General features: G+C 37.5%; 1 protein-coding gene across 4 annotated transcripts in view; it reads right to left on the bottom strand.

The window, feature by feature from the left end:
- Positions 1–4198: 4198 nt before the first annotated feature.
- Positions 4199–24316, bottom strand: part of WDPCP (WD repeat containing planar cell polarity effector) — a 361726-nt gene continuing 341608 nt past the window's right edge. For all 4 annotated transcript variants that reach the window (XM_075596138.1, XM_075596140.1, XM_075596139.1 and 1 more), the window contains 3 exons: positions 12518–12597; positions 8996–9024; positions 4199–7977 (listed from right to left, as the gene is read on the bottom strand). In XM_075596138.1, the coding sequence (XP_075452253.1) occupies positions 7927–7977; positions 8996–9024; positions 12518–12597 (160 nt within the window). In that variant the 3' untranslated portion in view covers positions 4199–7926. The remainder of the gene's footprint in view (positions 7978–8995; positions 9025–12517; positions 12598–24316) is intronic.

Raw genomic sequence — 24316 nt, 5'->3', positions numbered from 1 at the left:
TCTAACTTATACTGTAACACGTAGAACAATACCAGATATAAATACATGTCACAGGACCTAATAGGGAAAAAAACGTTTATTTCTCACAGGAAACAAGCCAGAAAAATGAAATGACCCCTACAATAAACGTCTAAGAAAACAGATTATATCGATTAGTTAATTCATTTTTTTACATTGATGCCTCTAACACTAGGTGACACTTTTTTATGAGACACGTTTAAGACAGTTATAAACTGCTTTGCGAAGGTTGATCCCTAGGATGGTTTAGTTCTGTATTGCCCGTACCCCTGTCTGCTCTCTCCATTCTCCTGCTCCTTGTCTTGTAGTTGGTGCGTTGTCCCAAAAAAAAGGTGGTGGGAATAAATATATTGGTGGAAATATTCTCCAAGTGGGGCAAACACGATATACAACCGCTCCCTTCTTCAGAATCCACTTTGTAAGAGTAATGGCAATTCCACATTGCAATGCTGATACCGGTGGCTGTGAAAGGGTTATTAAAAAAACAACCGATGTAGGTATTATTATTTTAAACGATGTAACATGTTAGTTCAATGTGATCCTATGTGGTGCTGGACATTTACAGTGCTGTGATCTTGGACTGTCAGTTTTTAGTAAACTGTAAGTGAAAGGAGAGGGGTTAACTAGTGTTTAATATACTGGAGGGATAAAGCAACGTGCAGCAGTAAATGAAGTGACTAACAGATCATATTAAAAGCTTACATGTGTAGTATGTGTATTGTTTATATGATAAAACGCTCACTAGGAGACCTTGTCATTATTATGATCCAGGGAAACAGCATTTCACTGGCACAGTCCTAGCAGTCCACAACCCCCTTCCCCTGTCTGCTTTATATAGCTCCCTCCTAGGACCAAACTGGACTATTGGCATATTTAATAGGGTAAATGTAGGTGATTGACACTCTTTAAAAAAATGAGAGGTGAGAGAACGAACACTTACTTACTACCTCTAAAGTAACTCAATGGTTTGCAGTGTTTTTAGGATCTTTACTCAACCCCCTCCCTGTGTGATAAGAGTTTGCAAACTGTTATATCTACAAGCACATTGTTGATTCAAACTGTGTTCCTGTTGTTGATACTTGTAAATAATAATGACAGCATAATTAGTTTTAAAATTAAAGGTAAATCGAGAAAAAACAGTAATGACCAGATAACATTAGACTGAATTGAACCCCAAGAAAATGGAAACTTATTATAGAAGAAGCACATATGTAGAGATTTTAATTGAAGTGTAATTGAATCGTTATAAAAATAAAAAAAACAGGTTATAGTGATAATTTATTTGTTACATAGTGGCAGGTCAAATAGCACTTAATTTTTTTTCCCCTTTGTTTTTGTTTTAATATATGCAGCCTTTCATTACCTTTATTGAAAATGAATTACCTAAACTGCTGATCGATAATGGATCAGCAAAGATCCTGCTTTCCGAGTTCACCCAATGGCCTCCTATTAGGTTCAATCAATCCTTCAGCCAGTGTAACTTAGCAGCTACAATGTATCCTGATATTACTAAGGTAACATTGACTATTGTTACAGTTGACAGCTCAAACTGCTGGGAACATAAGCAATAAATTATCACAAACAGGAAAGTGTTACAAAGATCTTGCACTGCTGGGGATGTGTGTTAAACCTGCTATAGAAATCATAGGAGTCTCAGTATATTAAAACTAATAATACAAATGCCATTGAGCTGAATTTAAAAAATGCCATAAGTATTATCCAACACTACAGAACTGATTTATTAAAAAAAACCCCACATACATATATAGGATATTGCTTGCATTGCCCCTTTAGAAAGACAAGTTCCAGTACTGTCCAGTCAAAAGGTCCCAGATGGTTTCACTTGACATTTTATATCTGCAGAACCCGCTTATGTAATTCCACATCCCCTGAAATCATTCATTAGGGAACAGGGTGGAAAAAATGATCTCACACAGTAAGGGTATATTTTTATTAAAAATCTACATGGACCTTGATAATGAATTATCATGTTTATATATATTTTTAAAAATGGCAACATTACCCACTTACTTATACATGACATGGAAAAGCAGCATGTTTCTGGGTTTTAATTGTCAACATTTTAATTGATGTGCACTGGTGCAAAAATGGAAACACATTTTGGTAATCTGCCCACATAAAAAAAAAAAAAAACATCTTTGAGACTATGGCTTGCTATGTATTTACGATTGCATATGTTTCAATGAAGATGATGTATTTTTTTCAATGGATTTTACTGAGAAACTGCTACATCTACACAGATGAATCCTAAGGGAAAAAAATAGTAGGGTATTTTAAAATGACCTGTGAGCTACAAACCGTGCAGATCTCATCTGAATGAAAGCATCTACATTTTACCTGAGAAACAGAAGCAGTAATGCAAAGCAGCTTATCGCTCAACCACTACACACATACAGTACTGCAGTCACATCTTTTCTTTTGGGCGGTTGTATGTGTATATTAAAGGGATGCCTGGTTTCTAGCAATCTTGCCCTTTGAAGCATCAGTCCCTCTAAAAAAAAAAAAGGTGGGTTTCAATGCCAGTCATCAAGAACCCAAAACAGGACAGGTTTTAGGGATACGCCTGCTTCAGCACAGGTTGTTTAGTCAAAATGATTGAGCCATCTGTGCTCAAGCAGGGAAATGGATAAACCTGGGGTTTGGGGTACATGTTGGGGGTTCTCGAACACTGGAGTTGGGAACCGCTTCTCTAAACTATTTGGGGGGAAACACAAACAGAATGACATTTCCTGTGTGCTGTTCCATTGTTCTTTGAAATAATAAACACAACTGTTATCATATAGCCCTACATTCTGTTATTTATTACAAGAATTACAGTGACCTATTATTCTTGCAAAATTATGACAAGGAGATAAACATGATCAAAACTTATTATAGGAATACATGTGACTGGCATAAATATGTTGTCACAAAGGTTTTATGCAAAATAAATGAACTTTTAATGAATAGGGAAACAGGTGCTTTAAATAGCAGTGCCTTCTGTGGTTTCCCTCTGTGGCCTATCAAGTCTTGGATGAAGTTAGCAGTAAAGTCACCAGCTGGATCCAGGTGTACAGTATTAGGATGCATCTGATGGTCACACAACCATGTAAACCTATCATATAAGTGCTGCTTATATTTTCTTCATTTTTGTAGTTGGGAGACTTTGTTAAATGACCACCAAAAATCTGGTGCAAGATGATTCCACATAACGCCCGTTCAAAGAGTTACATTATTTCTTTCAAATATATTTCTGTGAAACAAACTTGCACATTTCATTTTCAAGCACATCACGTGATGTCACGTAGGGTGACAGAGATTACAATAACCCAATTAAACAATTCCACTGATATACATGTTCAAACTGACATGGTATAAAGAAACTGAATTATTAAAGGCTGCTGGTATTTTGAGGTACTTGGGTAAACTATTCTAGCAGTGAACTGCCATTATACAAAGGAAGAATAGCTTCTCATAGGCAAGAGAGTGGTTTAATATTTTATAATGAGGTTACTGGGTGCTTCCGGACATACATACAGCCATATGTTAATACCGGTACATAGTACAATATATCCAAGAACTCCAAAAGATAGTTATGAAATAAATACTTGCTGTTAACTTAGTTACATCAGTGCATACGTCCGACCAAGGTTTCAACCCATATGGCCTTTATCAGGGTCAAATTTGCCATCATCTGACCCTGATGGAAGCCTATATGCAGGCCCGACCCTAGACAGTAAGCAGGATAGCAGGGGCAGCAGATCTCAGGGGGCTGCAAGAGGGAGAGAGTAACAGCACTGAGGCTTTCCTTTTTTTTACAATACATGCAGTATTGAAGCAGGGGGTCTCCGGAGCTGAATCGTATTAATTTCAGCAAGTATTTATTTCATGACTGCCCATTGAAGTGCCTGGATATATTTTTCTCTAACATAGGCACATTAAGAAGTCTGATGTTGTGTAACTTTAGGTTGTAAAGTTCTAGATTGCACATAATGGAATAAACTGTCCAAATTAATGGATTCTAGAGAGAAGCCTCACAACTCAGCAAGAAGTGTAGGGTTATATAGGACAACATGGTATGTTAAAAGGGCCTAGTTTATTGAGATGAATCGGAGGCAATATTCCATGCACTATACTACCAAAGTCAATGACTATGAATGACTCAATTATTGCAAAGAAATGTATACAAAAAGTTTTATTTATTTTTAATGTCTTCGGCACATGAGCAATGAGAATGTTTTACACACCATTTGAGGGCATTTTAACATATAAAACAGACACAAGTAATAGACAACTATATCCTGTGACACTCCACAACTCCCGTCCATTAATGGAAGGTTGGAAAGTACATCTCAATTATACACAGAGTTTATGTAAAAATACAAATCAGGTACATTTTATCTTTTAAAAAAAAAATAGAAAAGGAAGTGAAACTTTAGGGTGATAAATATTCAGTTTAACAGTGTGCCATATCTCCAGCCATAGGACAGATTTCTACAAAAGTAATCTAAGACATTTCATTGAGTCCCACTTAAAATTGCACTTCCTGTGTTTTTTTGTAAACCAAAAGCCTCTTAACATGCAGAGTAAATAGATTATAATATAATAGTGAAGGATTACAGATCACAGGCTAGTGTCATACTAATCCCTCACACAGACTATGACTTGTTACCGACATAAGCATGGCTGGAATTCAGAAGAGCTCTCTGGCTATGTGACATATGCAGTACTTAAGGAACTCATGCCCAGTATTCTTCTTGATCTGTTGTCTAACATAGAAGACAAATTAGTACAACTCAACTGACTCAATTAATTCATTTATCTTGGTCTCTTAAAATAACCTGACTCTGTGCAGCTTATTCCTTTTGTTGGACCAACATGAAAACTCGGCATAGATGGTGTTGTATATGTGCTTTTGAGATTCCATCCGAAGAGCATACGTTATACTCATATACTTAGCTTGTGTGGCCTTAAATGTCCATGTACTTCATTATCTATGTAGAATTATACATGTAGGTCAGAAAAAAGGTGTAAAATACCTGAAACGTATAGACCACGAAGCACACTGACCTAAAGTGATGTGGTACATCTATCGGAATATATGCCATGATCTGTAGGCCCTGATGCTACCGGATAATTGGTCTATAAATTAGCCTAAATTACAGAGGCAGTAACGTATACAAAATATATTATTTTGCCAAAATTGGATCAGATTGCTTACATGACCAATCCAACCCCCCCCACCCCCATTATTTGAAACTAAACTGACCACTAAAGATCTTCAATAACATAATTTTAAGCGAAGCTTTTAAGAAAATGACATACATACTATAGCCTTGTTTTCTTTGCTATACGTTATATGTGTACTATTGTATAAGTAGCCTATTTAAAAAAAATAAAATAAAAACATTATCTAGATTGGGTCAGTGAGCCGAGTATAAACCTATATTTTCTATGTTTAGATAAAAGAATAAGCCCATGGTACTATATATAATCTTTGGGGCACCTGTGGTCAATAACTAGAACACCATCTGTTTTAGTGATAGTCTATTCTATAATCCTGATGTTTATAAGCCTGTTAGAGTCAACATCAGTTTTATGATTATGCTATAAATACCATACAAGAGAGACAGACACTTGTGTACAATTCTACAAGACATGTTTTTGAAAGCCCCATAACTGATATTCATTTCCGAATGACAACCTGATCGACTAAACTTAGCTTTACTCTGATGCTGGTTAACTTATTGTTTAAGTCAGAGATGAATAATGCAATCATTTAACGAATGACACACTCAGTCTATGATTTCATTCACACAAAATGGTATATCATTCCATGAGCAACCAGAGGCTTATATTTTCACAAAATAGCGTTATTTCTTAACAATATTAAGTGACAAATAGAAATAAGTACATCTTTCTATGCCATTTATGCTTCACAAAAGGATTCTCATTTCCAAAAAAGAAAAAAAAAATAATAATCAGCTTCTCACCTGCACATACAGTACATGCGAATGAGATTTCAACATAAAGGGACATGAACAAATTCCTTTCACTTTATGAGCTCTTCACAGAATTGTATAATGGTGGGAAAAAGGTTAACACCAATGCATAATTTCTGTTAGGGCCTAAAAAGTAGGATCAAATTGGAATGGGGGATAAAAGGACTTTATACGTTCCTTAAAGGAAAAATAATGGTTATTCGAGCAAGATTATAGTTCAAGATTATGAAAATTGAGAGCTTTCTTAGCAAAATGCCTGTGCCTGTGCAAGCTGGCTCTTTCATGGAGGCATTCTAAAGGAAGATTTTATCTACTAGTGTCTCAATAGAATGCCTTTCACCGACTTAAGTGGAAGTCAAATCTGCATTACAAGGGTGGATTGCTAGAACAGAGATATAATTTGCAGGCGATGCAAAATATCTTATCTATGTGCTGGGGTCTTTTTAAACGGCGTTACATATTAATGAGTATTTTTGTGACATCAACATTTCCACTTCATAATGTAATATGTACCGCTTAAAGACGCAGTACCTCCAGAGAAAGGACACTTACAGAAATATATTTGAATAAATGTGAAAAAGTGTGTTTGAAGCTGCAGTTTCACTGAGTATTATCAACTAGAATTATCTTAAATAAAAGTGCTCACCCAAATAACACCTTATTTAGCATGCGATTAAAGAACATTCTGAGACTTTGTTCTTTGCATAGGCGAATGACTGGTAAAAATAAATATACCTTCTAACATAGCAATTCCACTAAATGCCCCTGCAAATTAACAGCTTTAACTGTATGTGACCCTCAGGGCACGTAAGTATACATTTACAGGACCAGTCCTGGTTTCTCAACTCATATCCATTGGATCTGGAGTCCTGTTCTGTGTATGTGTAAGGATGAAGGACTACAAATCCTATAATGAGTATTGGTAGAAGTTACAAATCACAACTGTATCAATCTGTCGTGAAAATCTGTAGATAATTGACAGGTATAATGTTAAAGCCCAGGGAGCAGCATGAAACACTCAATATGTTGGTTATAATTTTGTATTTTTGAAAATGTGTCTCATCACGTATTCCTATAATAAAACACACCTACCAGCGCTGATACCTGCCTGGAAGACTAGCTCTGAGTGGAATAACAAATCTCCCATAATATGCCATTAAGACTGCGGTGGTGGAAGCTATAAAGGTGCAGAGTTAGGCTGCGCTTATAGTGCCGGCGACGCGACTGTAGCATCAAAACAAATGCATTGTCGCCGTCATCGGCGCTTATAGTGCACGCGACTGCGACGGAGCGACGGTGCTACCAAAAATCTGGTAGTCACTGATATTTGATTTTTTTCGGCGACGGTCTCCCCTTGTGGCCAATCAGAGAGCTTCTCCGTGCCTCTGCCCTCCCCCTTTTCTGACGTCACTGGCCTTGTAGCCAGCGACGTCGCCTAAACTTGAAATGTAACTTTCGCAATGGGGACGGCATCGGTCGCGTCGCCGGCACTATAAGCGCGGCCTTATAAAACACTTTTTATAAAATTAATGTGGATCATGTTTAGAAAAAAAACAAAATGTTACCTTATGTAAAATATTTTTTTTGGGAAACTAAATGTAATTTATTAATAAAGTTACAAAAAAAACCCAGTTTCTAAAAAAAAAAAATATATAAAGATTCTTTTTTGATAGGGTACACGCACGCACACTAAACCTAAGACCATTTGCAGGAGCTTGCAAACAGGTTATTCTTAGCATAATGTTTACAAATAATGTGGCAAATACAGTACTCTAAATAAATGCCCCAGACGTATTTTGATGCTTTTCCGAGCAAGTGTGGCAATGCTGGTGACTCATTTCCGAGGAGCTCTCTCAATATTTCACTCTTTGGATTATCAGTTTGTTCAATGCATGAAAAGTGCTGCTTATACTAAGCCAAAGTGCACCACTTTAAGTGAACCATTTCCTCCAGTGTTCTGAAAAATAAACACACATGTCATTAAAGACTGTACATGCAAATTCTAACATTACCACCAAATTACAAACGGTGTGGACAACATTCATTATTTCAAATTGTTCTCTTTCTTATTGCAATTCGAGACATTGCTGGATCCTTATTATATCGTATTTTAAAGACAAATGTTTAACCCACTGAAGCCATTGGCCACTTCGGAATAGATAGAATAAGTCCCTACGAAGGAAACAATATCAGAATTATTATGTAATTTCTTACTGTTGCCTGCATATTCAGTCATAAATAATCATGGTCACATTTTAGTTCCACAGGCCTGGTACCTGCGTGTTTGTGTATATTGTAAAAGCACTTTAAAACCATACATGCCAATGTTTTTCATGTTTATAAACTGGCATGTTGGAATTGACTAAAGACGATGCCTTAAATCTGCAGATAAAATTCAAGAAAAAAATGATCCTTGTTATTTCACTCCCATTTTAACACGTACATCTAGCACATACAGCTCAGCCCCGTTATAACCCGATCCGTTACGCCGCGAATCCGCTTATAACGCGATGTAAGCGTGGCTCTCATTTTCCGTATTTATGAATACTTTACCCCGCGATTATTGGTATCTTAAATACTTTATTGTACAATGCGTACAATTGTACATTATTTATTTCTAACGCGATCCGCTTATAACGAGATCTGATTCTTTGGACCCCAAGCACAGCGTTATAAGGGGGTTGAGCTGTATTTATAGTATGTACACAAACGTAGGAGAGAAAGAAGAAAGGAGAGACAGAGAGAGAGAGACACTCCCAATTGTTATCCAAACAGCAGCCTGGACTTTCATCAGAGAATTGAAACCCAACACGACTGAATGCGCACATTTGTGAGTTTCTGTTTTCTCCAACATGCAAGAAAGCTTCATATTGAAAAATGCACCCAAAGGCATTTTAAAATCCAAACATTTGACATGTGCTTAGTGTCTCTAATGATATCAATGTGGATTGGCGTGTAGATAGCGATTACTTTACCTCTTCAGCAAAATCCTCTTCAGTACATCCTGTGGATAAAAAAAAAAGAAAGAAGGAAAAAAACAAAAAGGTGTTTGGGTTTACAAGAAATACAATGTAATCTTGACAGCATTTATGAAATTATTTTGAGATCTGCCTCAACACTCAGTATATGCGGCTGTTAAATGATTCTCCTTAATCTCTTCTCTGATGTAGAAGCACTGCAGAGCCTTAAAGAAGCCAGGGGGTACGTTTTCTTATTTTAAAGTGTATTTTACGTGTAGCCATATAACCTATAATCACTTTCAAATCGTCCTACTGCTCAACATTAATGATTGCGACAGAGAATGATGATGCGGAGGACATAAATAAAACTGAAAAACAAAAATTTGCTGTTTAGGGGTTTACATGGCTGACAGAAAGATACCCTTTAATGTACCAACGGTAGAGTTCTTCATAACTGTAATTATGTGTGTACAGAGCTTGAGAAACATCATAGGTCATTGTGTGTACACATCAACAAGAGCTCTTCCTCATGTGTACACATAAAATACTTTTAATGTATCCTCTTTCTCCAGGATCAATATGGCTACTGGAAACTTTGCACAGCTGCAAACAGCTCACAGAAATGTGTGTGTGTGGACAACATTTCCCTCCCATTTTAACCAAACTGCCTCTGAACTAAGAGAGTCTCCCCGTGTATTACTGCACCAGTCATGTATCTACTGGGCCTCAATATTTCAGAGATAATTCCACTTTAGCTATTGATGGTTAGAGCTAGTATTAAAAGTGGCCCGTGGTAAATTCCCTGTCTTTGGGTAGACTTGAGTTCAATGACGCTACCACTAGTGATTGATTTGCCAGCAAGACTTTCTTACCATTGTTCATTTATAAATGACCTCCATAATAGGGCTCCCTTAGTTTCTGACCCGAGAGAACACAAATTAAATGGTTCTGGAGCTTGATAGGTTATGCCAGCGGTGCGCAAAGTTGGGGGCGCGAGACTCGCTGCGGGGGGCGCAGGGTTTACAGAGACCCTGAGCGCTTCCCAAAGACATTTAAAATAATGCCAGGGGAGCTGCAGGGCCTCGGTAAACCTAACTTACCTTGATTCAGACGCTCCTGGTGACGCATCGCCATGGCAACGCGGCGTCATGACGCCAGGATGTCTGAATCAAGGTCAGAGGGGGGGGGGCCCAGGGGGGGGGGGGGGCCCGAGGAGAGGTGGAAAGCCAGCAGGGGGGCGCAGGGGAAAAAGATTGCGCCCCCCTAGGTTATGCAGCTGTTGTTGCTTGGAGGTGTGACCCTCCTCCCCATGGTTTAAAGCTCACCCCGCCCCACTTTCCAATTAGCAGTTTTATCATGATCCTGTGAATCACAGACCCAGTATGGTCTTTCTCACTCCTGCAGAAAAGAGAGGTACATGAGAGTTGTGCCAGGTAGTGTTAGGACCTGCAGATTGGGCATGTTGTGAAGTGGCTGCAGGCTTGTAACCTTTTGGCCAAAGGGTTTAACTAAATGACCCTTTTTCATGAGCAGATAAGCACTGAGGTATTGCACTTTATGTTGTGTCATTTTGTATGATGCGCTGGCCTTTCTGTTTTTGTTTACAAATAAAAGGTAACACAAGCTAAGTGGTTTGTTGCTTTACCACTGCAGAACAGTTTTTCAGTTAAATACACCAAATCAGAACACTTATGCATGTCCAGTACTGTATTTTTTTTTCTCTCCTTAGAAATCAAAAAGGACTGTGATCTATTGATTAAAGATAAGTCATTTTACACAACTAAAAAAAAAAAACAACCTAGAAAAGTATTTATATTTACAGTTATACAATATAAAAAAACAGGTGTAAATATTGAAAAGGCAACAGGAAAAAAAACAACTACTTTTACAGAGCAATTTGCAACCTTTAGGGGAAACAAAATAACATAAGAAAAAGAACACCCAATGAGCTAAGCAGCCCGTAAAAATGAATAGAAAAAAAGTCAGCTGAGATAAATTTGCAATGACACATTTCCCCCCAATTCTATCACTTACTTTAGGATTCACGAAAGTGCATTATTGCCGATTGGGCACTAATCCATGGAAACTCCCATTGACTTGACCTACCTATTGATATATCATGACAAAAAGATCGTTTTCCAGGGCCCCGATCAGGCTGACCGCTCCAACCGAGGGGTCGGCCTTGATGGCAATGGAACTGGCGCTCCAGAGGCGGTGGCAGCCGCGTGATCGCTGTTGAAGTGATTGCATGACCGCAAATGCCGGAGGCCCGGACCTCCGGCACCGATTAGAAAAAATGCCAAGGGTAAAGTGCTTATGTTGAAAGGGTTGTCTTAAAAATAAAAGGTTGTGACTGCACTGAACAGGATGTAAAAGATTCACAAGGAAATTGTGAATAATGCACCATTTCTTTTCTTGGCTTTCGCTTGGGAGTGAGTCAATATATTCTGTTTGCCCAGACGAGCATAGCAGCTTATGTGAATTTCATATTTGGAGCGCAGGTTCATTCTGACTGCATACTGCTAGTAGTTTTTTTTTTTTTTTACTCATTAAAGGTCTGTTCACTGCTAGCAGACACAACAAGATTACCTTGAATTACAGAGAAACCAAATATATTACTATAAGGCGGCTACATACACAATTCTGCAACAGTGTCTATGGTTTATTGATGAATAACCTGTAGGATATGTGCTATCAAAGTAATACTATATAAAGGACAATCCAAGGCTCTACGGTTGTGAAAATGTATTATAACCAAGCACAACGTTTCGACCTTCTCTCAGGTCTTTTTCAAGTGACTGGTATATAAGGCATACAAAGTGACAACTATATATAGGCAAATAATCATCCCCCAAGTAATAGTCATTTTATTTTCTTACAGTGATTTTGTTTACGTGTTATCTTCACAATTCTGTTTTCAGCATTTACTGAGAATTGTTATTATTGTGAATGAACCCTTTATTTACTACGTTTCTAGACTGCATGAATACAGTAGTTTGTAACATTAAAGTATATTTGAATATCTACAATAACTATTCTCCCACTTTCAATTAATTGATTGGCTACTTTCTTCAATTTGTTTTGTCTTAATGATGACCATACACTAGAAAATCTATATTTGTGGGCAACTATGTATCTCCTATCTCAGACCCTGTTTCTACTGGTTTTGGTTGAATCGCTCATTCATCACCATTTACTGCTAAAAACTAGCCCATAAATAAAGCTAATTGTGATTTACTACATTACCTTAATCAAAATGTGCAATATTTAATATTTTTATTGTAAGGATTTTATGCACATATAATATATATGTATGTGTATATATGTATAATATATATATATATATATATATATATATATATATATATACACGTGTGTGTGAAATATGACTCATAGCAGATAAAATACACAATGTGCTTCAGTTACATATTGTAAGACACATCCAACACACTCATTGCTCCCTGCGTGTCTTCCTAGCAAACTCTGGTAATAAATTACATCACACAAAGGATTTAACATCTACTTTTTGATTCATACCCTGATTCCAATGTAGTGTTTTATCCAGAGATTCAGCATAGACTTCAATTCCAATCTCGGTCTCTATGTGAACTAATTGTCTGTGGAAATAAAGAAGAAGAAGAAAATAATGAAGAAGGTAATCATTGAAAAGAGGAGTCATTTGATTTGTTTACAGCTTCAAGTGATGTACTTGCCTTAGTCATTCACTGCTTTGTCAAGTTGCAGTGCTATTTGTCCGATGGTATTCAATTTGTTGATTCAAGTGTGGCCATCCTGGCTCCAAATAACCAACTGTCTGCTTGTGTCAGACAGAAGGTTTTTACATTGGACATTTATCTCTTTGTGTCGGTCCCTGGGCTAGCAAGGAGCATAACGCAATCTAAAAATCAGTCCTTGGGGGTTATTCATTAAACTGCGAAAGTGTCAGTTCGGGGGAAACATAGCACGGAAACTTCCATTTACTTCAATAGTAGTTTTCGGGCGATGCTGTCTTAATCTGCAGTATCGCAGTTTAATGAATAATACCCATTGTATCTGTTCTGTAACCCTCACATGCTATTAATTATTGCAGCCAAAAAGAACCGTGCACTTAGCAGAAAGCACAGAGGCGATTGTTCTGCAAGCTGTCTGCGTACTGCCCAGCATGTGTAAGCTTCTTTCAGTTAGATTTGGGATGGAACTGCATATTTCTCAAGGCTCCATTGTTTTGCATTTGGACGAGCAAAATATTTTTAGCTGAAAAAAATAAATAAATAGGAAAATGATAAATTGTCATCTAAAGACCTGGGAATCGCCTGATATAAATGGGAGACTTGGCCAATTTGTAAAGCTCCCAAATATCCTGAATTACCTGGGGGCAGTCATGGTTCTCACAGGTTGCAGAAAAGAATAAATAGGTCCGGAGTAAACGTACACAGAATAGAAAGCCTTGTTACAATCGCCAATCTATGGTTTATTTCAAATAAGTAAATGTTGTTGAAAAGCGGAGCACGACCGACAAAGCGAAAAAACGGACAATCGTGAGTTCAGCTTAATTACGTGAGTTAAAGCTTTGCCTATATTTCATAATCTATATGATGCTGGTATATTTGTTAATTTTTTATATTTTATTTCATTATATAAATCTTGTTTTTTTTTAATTTTTTTTTACAATTAGCAGTCATTTTTGACTAATATATATATCTATGTCTGTTTCACCCGGTCTCCTCTAAGGGGATTGGGTGATGTTTATTTGGTAAAAACAAGGTTTTTTTCCCCATAAATATTGATGTGTTTTCTGGGTAATTCTGCTGGTTTATTATGCTTTTTATTTTTTGTTTTCTCTTATTATATATTTTTTTATATTACAATTTTTCTCATACACATCATAGTAATGAATATGCAGTACCATTTAGTTATTTTTTTTATACATAAGTAACACCTTTTTGTAGTTTATTCATTTTGGTCATTATGTTGTTACTTAGTTGCTAATTTCTCTTTTCGGTCTTTTTGTTTCCCTTTATTGTGTTACTATTTGATTGTTTGTTATGTCTTTGTGCAATAAAGTTTTATTCATCCTCTGGGGGGTCTGCAGAGCTAGTAGCCAATAGATCTTGAGCACACTTACACGTGACGGCTTTCTCGTGGGTCGATGACTCATGACGTCAAGGGCACAGAGGGTTTATAAAGGTACTGTGTTCTTTTATATTTATACACCTTGATAAAGCGCATGTTAGCACGAAACGCGTAGGTGGTGTGTTTCTTACCCTGTCCATGTGACGACATTAAAATGCAATTTTTTATTGGGATCACCTTGTGATTGTTTCGTTTTTCTGCTTTTTTTTCCTTCAGTCGTGCTCCGCTTTTCAACTACATTTACTTCGATTTTGATCTCAATGGATTGCACACCCTGAAATTGCCCTGATCAGATGGGGGGCACGCAACAGGTACAGGCCTGCATGTGGGTTGCCCATCATTTATGATGTACGTGTCACTTCCCATAGAGGATGTTTATTATGCCATAATATGAAGGGATTCTGCTAGATTTCTCTAGGCATTTATTCCTCCCCAGTACATACTAAGGTTTATGCAGGGATTATTGAGGGCATTCCGGACTATATACTATTTGTATTGTCTTTTTCTCTATGAGTCATTTGCTATCTGAGCACCATTCCACATTGGACTTTGATTTATTTCATATAAGCCATGTCAGATTATATTTCTAGAGTACACCTCAACTAAGTCTTAAATATATTACTGGCTCATTGAAACCTATCCCAGCTAAGCCCTTCAGAAATTTGGTAAACTTATCAATTTGAGTGCATGGATGACAAATTGATAATAATTAGGGGGGAGTATAGATCACAAAGCCTGGGAACTATGGATTTTTACAACGGATTTTTATTATATAAATCGAATAAATTAATTTTTATTATATAAACTATGTATGTTTTGCTAATTTGTACTTCCCTGTGAAGACAAGGTCACACACGTTGTAGTATAAATTGCTACTGTGACTTGTCACACAATACTGGATACATCTTATACCTGTGGCTGTCTAAATGACAGTACACATTATTTTATATGCCATTTCTCTTGTACCAATGGGAAGCCAACAAGCCCTTTATAAGTAAGTACTGTAGGAAATTGAACTCCTGACGAAGCTCGCGAGTGAAACGCATTGAGTCTGAGTCCACTGCTGCCTTGGTGAGACGCTGCCACACATCCCGATACCAGAGCCATCAAGACCGGAAGTGACGGCGACGGCAGGAAGCCAGTCAAGGGGGATGCGGTCGAGCGGTGGTGAGACAATCGATCCAGTAACACTCTGTATAGAGTTTAAACTTCACCCAAATGCGATTTTTAAAAATGTCTTTATCATCGACAGCACCCACATTCAGCCGATTACAAGATCATCCAAGAAAATATATCTACCAGAGACACCATCTGCCACTTGCTATAAATTACATGAGCCATTACTGCTTTGGGGTAATATGAGTGTGTCTTCCCTTTATCTTGCAACTATCTATCACACGGTTCTGTGATTTTAGATTTATTTACACCACTTATGTTTGCATACTTTCTTGGTCACTGATACTTGTGCTCCCCAACTTTTTTCACTGTCCACTTGTTGAAGAATTAAAGAACAGTTCTTCTCTACGGTTTAGAGCTGCATTTAAATGCATGTGATTATGTGTCTCACTTACATTTGTATGCAATAATTTTCACTACATTCACTAATTAGGTGTTGTTTTCCCCTTTGGACTATAGGTTTATTTTAACCTACAGTCACTTTTGGGAGAGCTTTCTCACATTTTTGCACTTATTTCAAATAAGGCATGTCAGATTACATTTCAAGAGCTCACCTCAACTATGTCTCAAATATATTGCTGGCTCATTGAAACCTGTGCCAGCTAAGCCTTTTAGAAAGTTGGTAAACGTATCAATTTGAGTGCATGGATGACAAATTGAAAAAGACGAGAGGAAATTTAGCTCTCTAGCTAACAAATCCTGGGAACTTGCTCCAATTTCTGGCCAATCCTTATTACAATCAGTGTCTAGCGCATATCTGACGTATTCAGGAAATAAGAGGCTGAACCATGAACTAGCTCATATTTATGAAACAAAATGTCAATACCCTCCCCAAACCCCAGAAGCCAAGCATACATCTATACCATGGAGGAAGAAGAGGCCCAAACCTGCAAACATAGCTGGTTTCCTCCTCCTGCCACTGTCTCTCATCATCATCCTCCTCATCAAAGTCATGAGTCTGACCCTACTGACTACTCTTCTCAGTAGTCCCTCGTGTCCCCCTGTCTGTGTCTTCCTTCTGAACAGGCACAATAGCAGCGGCAACAATGTTACCACAAGTCTGAGGCCCTTATAGTGCTATCTCACTCTCAGTCCCGGACTCTGGCTGCACGTAGACATCTACAACAATGAGTTTGAAGGGAAAACCTCTGCCAGTTTCTCATCTCCCTTCTCCTCGACCTACATGCATAAGAAGCTGAAGGCACTACCGCTGGATGGGCTTAGAGGAAAGAGTGGGAAAGGGGCTTGCTTGCCCCACTTCTTCTTCCCATAATGCTGCTGGTGACATGGTGGCACTGGTAGATCGTGGCCCCCAATCCCGCTTAACCTTTAAGCGAGGTGCATGAAACCCCCTGCTATGATCTACCTCACCCTGTTTCCTGGTGGTAACTGCCCTCATACGTTTCTCCTCTCCTCACTCTCCTCCATATAAAAAATACATTAAATATACTATATAAAAAGAATACACTACAACTACTGTATATACAAGAAGAGAAAGGGAAAATAAACACTATAAAACCTCAACGTAATACACTATGACTAACTATAACTAACGCTACTTAATTATATAACAACTTTAACAAGCAAACTAACTTTATTTCTTTTACTTTTCTTGTTCTCGCTCTCTCACTCATGGTCTTACTAATTTTCTGTCTGTCTTTCTCCCCGACTCCGTGTCACTTTCCCTCTCCTAACACCCTCCTGCTTCTGCTCACACCAACACACCAAGCACAGAGAAAAATGGCAGCAGGTCACTTGACCCATCATAGACTTTCATTTTTCACGCACTTTCTAGGACTGCCGTTTTAGTGAAATTCGCTAAATTAAGGTGTCATTTGGCGACAACACCCAGTATCACTTGTTTTACGAAATCAAAAGTAATGCAGGCTCTTGTGACAATTTTTGGAAAAACTGCAGAGAAAGACGCAAACAATGTAACAAATACATTTTGAAGGCATCTGCACATGTCTAATGATAACACTAGAGAAGCACACTGTTCAGGTGATAAAATAATGTATACAGAACTAACAATGTGTGGTTTGTTGTGTTACAGTTGACTTTTAACTAGAATTACAAGAAAAACTTTAGGCTCTGATGACAATAAGGGGCAGTTAGTATTTCTTCTGTGCTTTATTATTATTATTTTTTTTCATTAAATACATTTTCAAACTACTTCCATTTTGTAAGTAGTCATTATAAGATCACATTTACTAGATGCATCAGTCTCGCTAATCTGGCAAACTATGCCAGGAGGCATGAACTAGAATTTGCACAACTTCTGATTGATATGCATTGGTTAAAGCAGCTGAAGACAATGGGATTAAATATCACGCATTTAGGCAAGGTTGTTGAATTCGGTCTGAATAAAAGTATATGTACATGACTCATTTAATGATGCTGAAGTTTTCATTTTCAGTCGTTACATAGCCATTTGCATAATTTTGTAATGTGATGTACATCCCATGCACATGTGAATATAGTTACTGTAAATGTGGTCACAAATATCTTTAAGAGTCCACAGGTCTAAGTTGTGAAATTACTCTTATTAACAGTACTGAAGACTGTTTTACATTTCTAACAAGTTCTCCATAACTAAAATGATGTGCGTGATCCAAAAATGGATTTTATACCTTTAATTTTTTTTATTTTTCTTTTTTTTTTTTTTTACAAATGAGGCACAGAATATCAAATACAACCATAATATAAAAAACTAAAATCACAAAGATGTTCATTAATCACAGGTAAGGGACACATTCAATTTTGATATGTATGAAAATATTTTGGATCACAGAAAAAAAAACAATGCACATTCTATTTGAAGAGATGTATCTGCCAGGATTTTGGACTTTGTACATTTATATATTTTAATAAGCCAGGTCTGAATCAAGGATAAAACGTAGGTGTCCCAGTATCTTCTACAGCATATTTAACACTTGGTGACTGAACTGGATACAATTAGTACAAGACTAATCTTCCGGTATAATTTTAGTCTAATCTGCTATTATAATTTCAGACTAATCTTTTAGTATAATACATTTCTTTTCACGGATGATTGAACTTGGCTTTCTAAAAAAAAAAAAAAACAAAAAAAAAAAAACAAAGAAGAAAATAAATCTTTTCACATTAAACAAATAAAAACAATATATATGGTATGAAAAGGTTTATTACCCTGTTCATTTTGTGTATTTAGTTGAATGAGTTCAAAATGCCCACCAGGGGATGCCCGTGTGGGGGGACACAACTACTGAATTCCTCAGCTAAACCGTCTTTACAATGTACTGTTGAACATGGAAATTCAAAGAACTGAAGAAAGAGATTAGATCTTTCCCATGTCTTTGTCTTTATTGTCCCCATACAGTCAGAGATATGGAAGCAGCTGTGAATCCATAAAGCAACCTACAGCAACTGTGTTCTTCATCAGCTTCCTCCGAGTGATTAAAACCACCATAATGCCACTGCTCCTTCATCCTAAACCTTATTGGCTCAGCAAAAGAAATGAATGAATGAAAGAAACTTCATTGGAGACCAGATTAGGCTGGTTACAAAATGGAGAAGTGTTCCTTCTCAGACTCCATTATATTTTTTTCATGGTGGCTTAATCTTCTTTTTTTTTTTACATGTTGCTACTGAGTCAGATTAAAACTTTAAACTGCTTTTTGGCTGCCAGGTATCTGCAACCATTTCATTTTTATGGTTTTAAAAAAAAGAGCTTAGAAATGGATACTCTCTCTTTACTATTTTGATTTCAGTGGGACTGCTGCTGGCAGGATTTCTAGCACATATCCCAAGGCTCACAAGATGCCATTTCCACTTTTACATTTATACACAGCATATACAATGAGCTAGGTAAGGATTAAAAAAAAGACTAAGCCATACAGGGCCAGCGAGGTCAGCAAACCCTGGAAGTACAATGAGTTTCTGTCTCCTCTGGCACTGGGAGGGTTAACCACTCCTGTGTAATGCAAAGAAATCTTCTTAAAAGCTCAATGCAAAGCATTACACTTATCTTAGCTTCGGATACGGAGGCCTTCTACACAGATGCCACATGTCCCATTTCTGTGCCAAGTTAATATGCACTAAAAGACTCTGAGATGAGTAAACAAGGTCAGTATGGGTTGGGCCAAGTTAGATTAACGTAAAATAATTGTCAAGCTTCCCTGTCAGCAAAGACAGTTTGTTTTGGCTCAACAAATCCAAAATTATACATCAGATGTTTTATGCAGACTATATGCCAGACGCCTTGTTTGTCCTCTGTGTCTCAAGTAAAGGAATATCAGTGATCAATTGTTTAAAAAAATTAATAAACAGTACGATTTTTAACTATCAGCTTTTTTGTAAGTTATTATGCACTGTTTCCACTTCCAGTTTTAATTTTCAAAATAAGCACGGCTTATTAATTACCGCCCATATGGCAGTATTTAAAAACAGACCTGCAAAGTGGCCTTCCCTTGCTTCTCTCAGTAAATTAGATGTATGATAACTTCGGAAAACCATCACTTGATGGTAGTAATTAAATGGTTAAAAATGGATTGTACTGTATCCCATCCCCCACTTTTCTTACAGAACATTCAAATAAAGAACAAGTTTACAAAAATGGATTGTAACCATATATGTGGATATATATATATATATATATATGTGGATATATATATATATATATATATATATATATATATATATATATATATATAAAAAAGCCTATAGGAAACCATGTTAAAAATGGTTTTGAAGCAAAAGGTGACACTGTGTGCTCATTTGAATGTCATTTCCCAGAATCCCTTGCTGCAGTGGAAGTGCTGTTTGCTGGGTGATAATGGTGAAAGGCGGCGTTGCAGACCTGTCTAAGACATGCAAATGAGCATACAGTAATATTTCCATTTGCTATATGCTTTGCTGTGGAGGGTTTTTGTCACTTTTTTTACCCACCATAACTTAACTAAGTGTGTATATATATATATATATATATATATATATATATATATATATATATATATATATATATATATAATATAATATATATATAAATAAATATAAAAGCGAATAAATGAAACCCTGCATCCCCATATATGACTATTACGAGGAGGCTGAGTGGGTCCCCACCTTTCTTTTTGCACCACCCTGAGGAAGATCCCCCTGTGGGATCGAAACGTTGGAGTTATGTGCTGTATTTAATACATTTATTTTCATTCACCTGAGTGCTGTCTCCCTTTTTGCTGCTATGCGGTAATGTATACTTTTATATATATATATATATATATATATGTATATATATATATATATATATATATATATATATATATATATTTAACACATATATATTTAACACAGTGAACACATTTTTCATTTTGTATTTAAAAAAATATATATTTAGGATATATACAGTCGTGAAAAAGAAAGTACACCCTCTTTGAATTCCATGGTTTTACATATCAGGACATAATAACAATCATCTGTTCCTTAGTAGGTCTTAAAATTAGGTAAATACAACCTCAGATGAACAACAACACATGACATATTACACCGTGTCATGATTTATTTAACAAAAATAAAGCCAAAATGGAGAAGCCATGTGTGAAAAACCAAGTACACCTTATGATTCAATAGCTTGTAGAACCACCTTTAGCAGCAATAACTTGAAGTAATCGTTTTCTGTATGACTTTATCAGTCTCTCACATCGTTTTGGAGGAATTTTGGCGCACTCTTCTTTACAACATTGCTTCAGTTCATTGAGGGTTGTGGGCATTTGTTTATGCACAGCTCTCTTAAGGTCCAGCCACAGCATTTCAATCAGGTTGAGGTCTGGACTTTGACTGGGCCATTGCAACACCTTGATTCTTTTATTTTTCAGCCATTCTGTTGTAGATCTGCTGGTGTGCTTGGGATCATTGTCCTGTTGCATGACCCAATTTCGGCCAAGCTTTAGCTGTCAGACAGATGGCCTCACATTTGACTCTAGAATACTTTGGTAAACAGAGGAGTTCATGGTCGACTCAATTACTGCAAGGTTCCCAGGTCCTGTGACTGCAGAACAAGCCCAAATCATCACCTCTCCACCACCGTGCCTGACAGTTGGTATGAGGTGTTTGTGCTGATATGCTGTGTTTTGGTTTTCACCAAACGTGGCCCTGTGCATTATGGCCAAACATCTCCACTTTGGTCTTGTCTGTCCAAAGGATATTGTTCCAGAAGTCTTGTGGTTTGTTCAGATGCAACTTTGCAAACCTAAGCCGTGCTGCCATGTTCTTTTTAGAGAGAAGAGGCTTTCTCCTGGCAACCTTTCCAAACAAATCATACGTGTTCAGTCTTTTTCTAATTGTACTGTCATTGAACTTTAACATTTAACATGCTAACTGAGGCCTGTAGAGTCTGAGATCTAACTCTTGGGTGTTTTGCAATTTCTCTGAGCATTGCACGGTCTGACCTTAGGGTGAATTTGCTGGGATGTCCACTCCTGGGAAGATTGGCAACTGTCTTGAATGTTTTCCACTTTTGAATAATCTTTCTCACTGTAGAATGATGGACTTTAAATTGTTTAGAAATGGCCTTATAACCCTTCCCAGATTGATGGGCAGAAACAATTGCTTCTCTAAGATCATTGCTGACGTCTTTCCTCCTTGGCATTGTGTTAACACACACCTAAATGCTCCAGACCAGCAAACTGCTAAAACTTCAGCTTTTATAGAGGTGGTCACACTTGCTGATGATCAATTAAACAAGGGCATTTGATTAGCAGCATCTGTCTGCTACTTAGCATCTTAATTCCTATGGAAGCAGTAAGGGTGTACTTAGTTTTTCACACATAGCTTCTCCATTTTGGCTTTATTTTTGTTAAATAAATCAAGACACGGTGTAATATGTTATGTGTTGTTGTTCATCTGAGGTTGTATTTACCTAATTTTTAGACCTGCTAAGGAACAGATGATTGTTATTATGTCCTGATATGTAAAACCATGGAACTCAAAGAGGGTGTACTTTCTTTTTCACATGACTGTATATATCCTAAATATATATATATATATATATATATATATATATATATATATATATATATACCTGTATATATAAATATATATATATATACCTGTATATATAAAAATACAAAATGAAAAATGTGTCCACATTACCTCGATGACCTGGACCATCTCTGGAAAGTGCTAGAGAAGCGGAGATGCCATCATAACGTTACAATCCCCTGATAATAGTCCTGATTTTTACACACAATTCTTTTGTTATTCACCACGTTAATATGAAGGAACATTAAGAAAAAACATCCAGGATGTATGTGTAAGGATCCGCGCTGCGGGTACACCCGCTTCCAGCGCCTCCTTACCTTTGTTCCGTGCTGCTCAGGCTCCCCAGCGGCGTGCCTCACTCCGTGCGGCCCCCTCCACGGCTGCTCCCACACTTCCGTGTCCCGCGCGTCACCCCTACGGGCGCGCGCGGACCCAGGCTTCAATTTGCTGGGGCCGGGCGCCTGACTCCGCCTCCTCTGACGCGGCGCGTGCATCACGCGCTTCCCTGCCCATGCTCCGTCAGGTCCACCCCCAGGCCCTTCTCTCCTACCAGGCCCTTCCCTGGGCCGTCCCTCCGCTCCTCCCTTTGCTCTGACACCCTTTGCTCTGACAGGCCCTTCCCCGGGCCGTCCCTCCGCTCCTCCCTTTGCGCTGCCCAGGCATCTCTCCCCTATCAGGTCTTCCCTCGGGCCGCTCCTCCGTCCCTCCCCTTGCTCCGATTGGTCCCAGACCCCTATTTAGTCTCCCCTCACCATTTCCGGTGAGGGGAGACTAAATAGGGGGCTGGGACCGTTTCCGTTGCCTGGCCCCTTTTGTCTTTCAGTTCCTATTCCTGTCCCTGGATTTACTGCTGACCTCCCTGGATATCGACCTTTGGCTTTGGACTTCTACTACGCTGCTCTCTAGAACCCTTGGATTTGGCTTTGGACTTTACTACTCTGCAGACTTCTATATCCCTTGGACACGGCTTACGGACACTCTACTACGCTGCTCTCTCCACTCCACGACCCAGGCTTACGGACACTCTACTACGCTGCTCTCTCCACTCCACGACCCAGGCTTACGGACACTCTATTACGCTGCTCTCTCCATCCCACGACCATTGGCTTACGGACTTTACCTTTCTACGCTGGAGTTGGCAAGTACGGTACCCATTCTATTCTAGTTACCTGGACCATCTACGCTACTTCCACACTCCGGCCGTGCCCCCGTTTACTGCTAGGTGTGTGGTTTTACTCCTTTCCACCTCAGTCTCGGGTTCTCGTCTGGCTTGTGGGCAGGCCGAGCGTTACAGTATGAGACTTTTGTACATGAATGAATAATACTGATCAGTAGAAATCCCAGCATTCTAGAGAAGTCTACGAACATTGGAGCAATGTATCCCTGCAGAGGAAGACAAATATATCTATTATATATCGCTATATTATTTGGATTATAGACAAAATAATCTTTATGTCCAATTTACATTAATATGAGATTTGCACTTTAGATATTCGATTTCAAGGCAAGAATTGTATAGGTGCATTCACTAATGGCCATTGGAATGTTAAAATTGAGTTTTAGATTATATTTTATAACTTTATATGTTTAGTTAAATTTGTCGAATAAATTATATGTCTTAAGTATAAGCATCTTAAGTGTTATGGTATTAGGTACTTATTTTTCTCTTAATTTTAAGGTAGGATATATATATATATATATAAATAAATAAATATATATATATATATATATATATATATATATATTTCTACAAGACAAATAAAGAAGGAATCCAAATCCAAATATATATATATATATATATATATATATATATATATATATATATATACACATATATATATATATATATATATATATATATATATATATATATATACACATATATATATATATCTACAAGACAAATAAAGAAGGAATCCAAATAAGGTAGGATCTAATCCCCATTTACATTTTTATTAAAAATTGAACTCATTTGTAAACCACAAGAAACTAATAAAACATAACTTTTATTTC

Source organism: Ascaphus truei, chromosome 4 (assembly GCF_040206685.1).
Source record: "Ascaphus truei isolate aAscTru1 chromosome 4, aAscTru1.hap1, whole genome shotgun sequence".
NCBI classification, from domain to species: Eukaryota; Metazoa; Chordata; class Amphibia; order Anura; family Ascaphidae; genus Ascaphus; species Ascaphus truei.
This window is presented reverse-complemented; position numbering and strand designations above follow the sequence as displayed.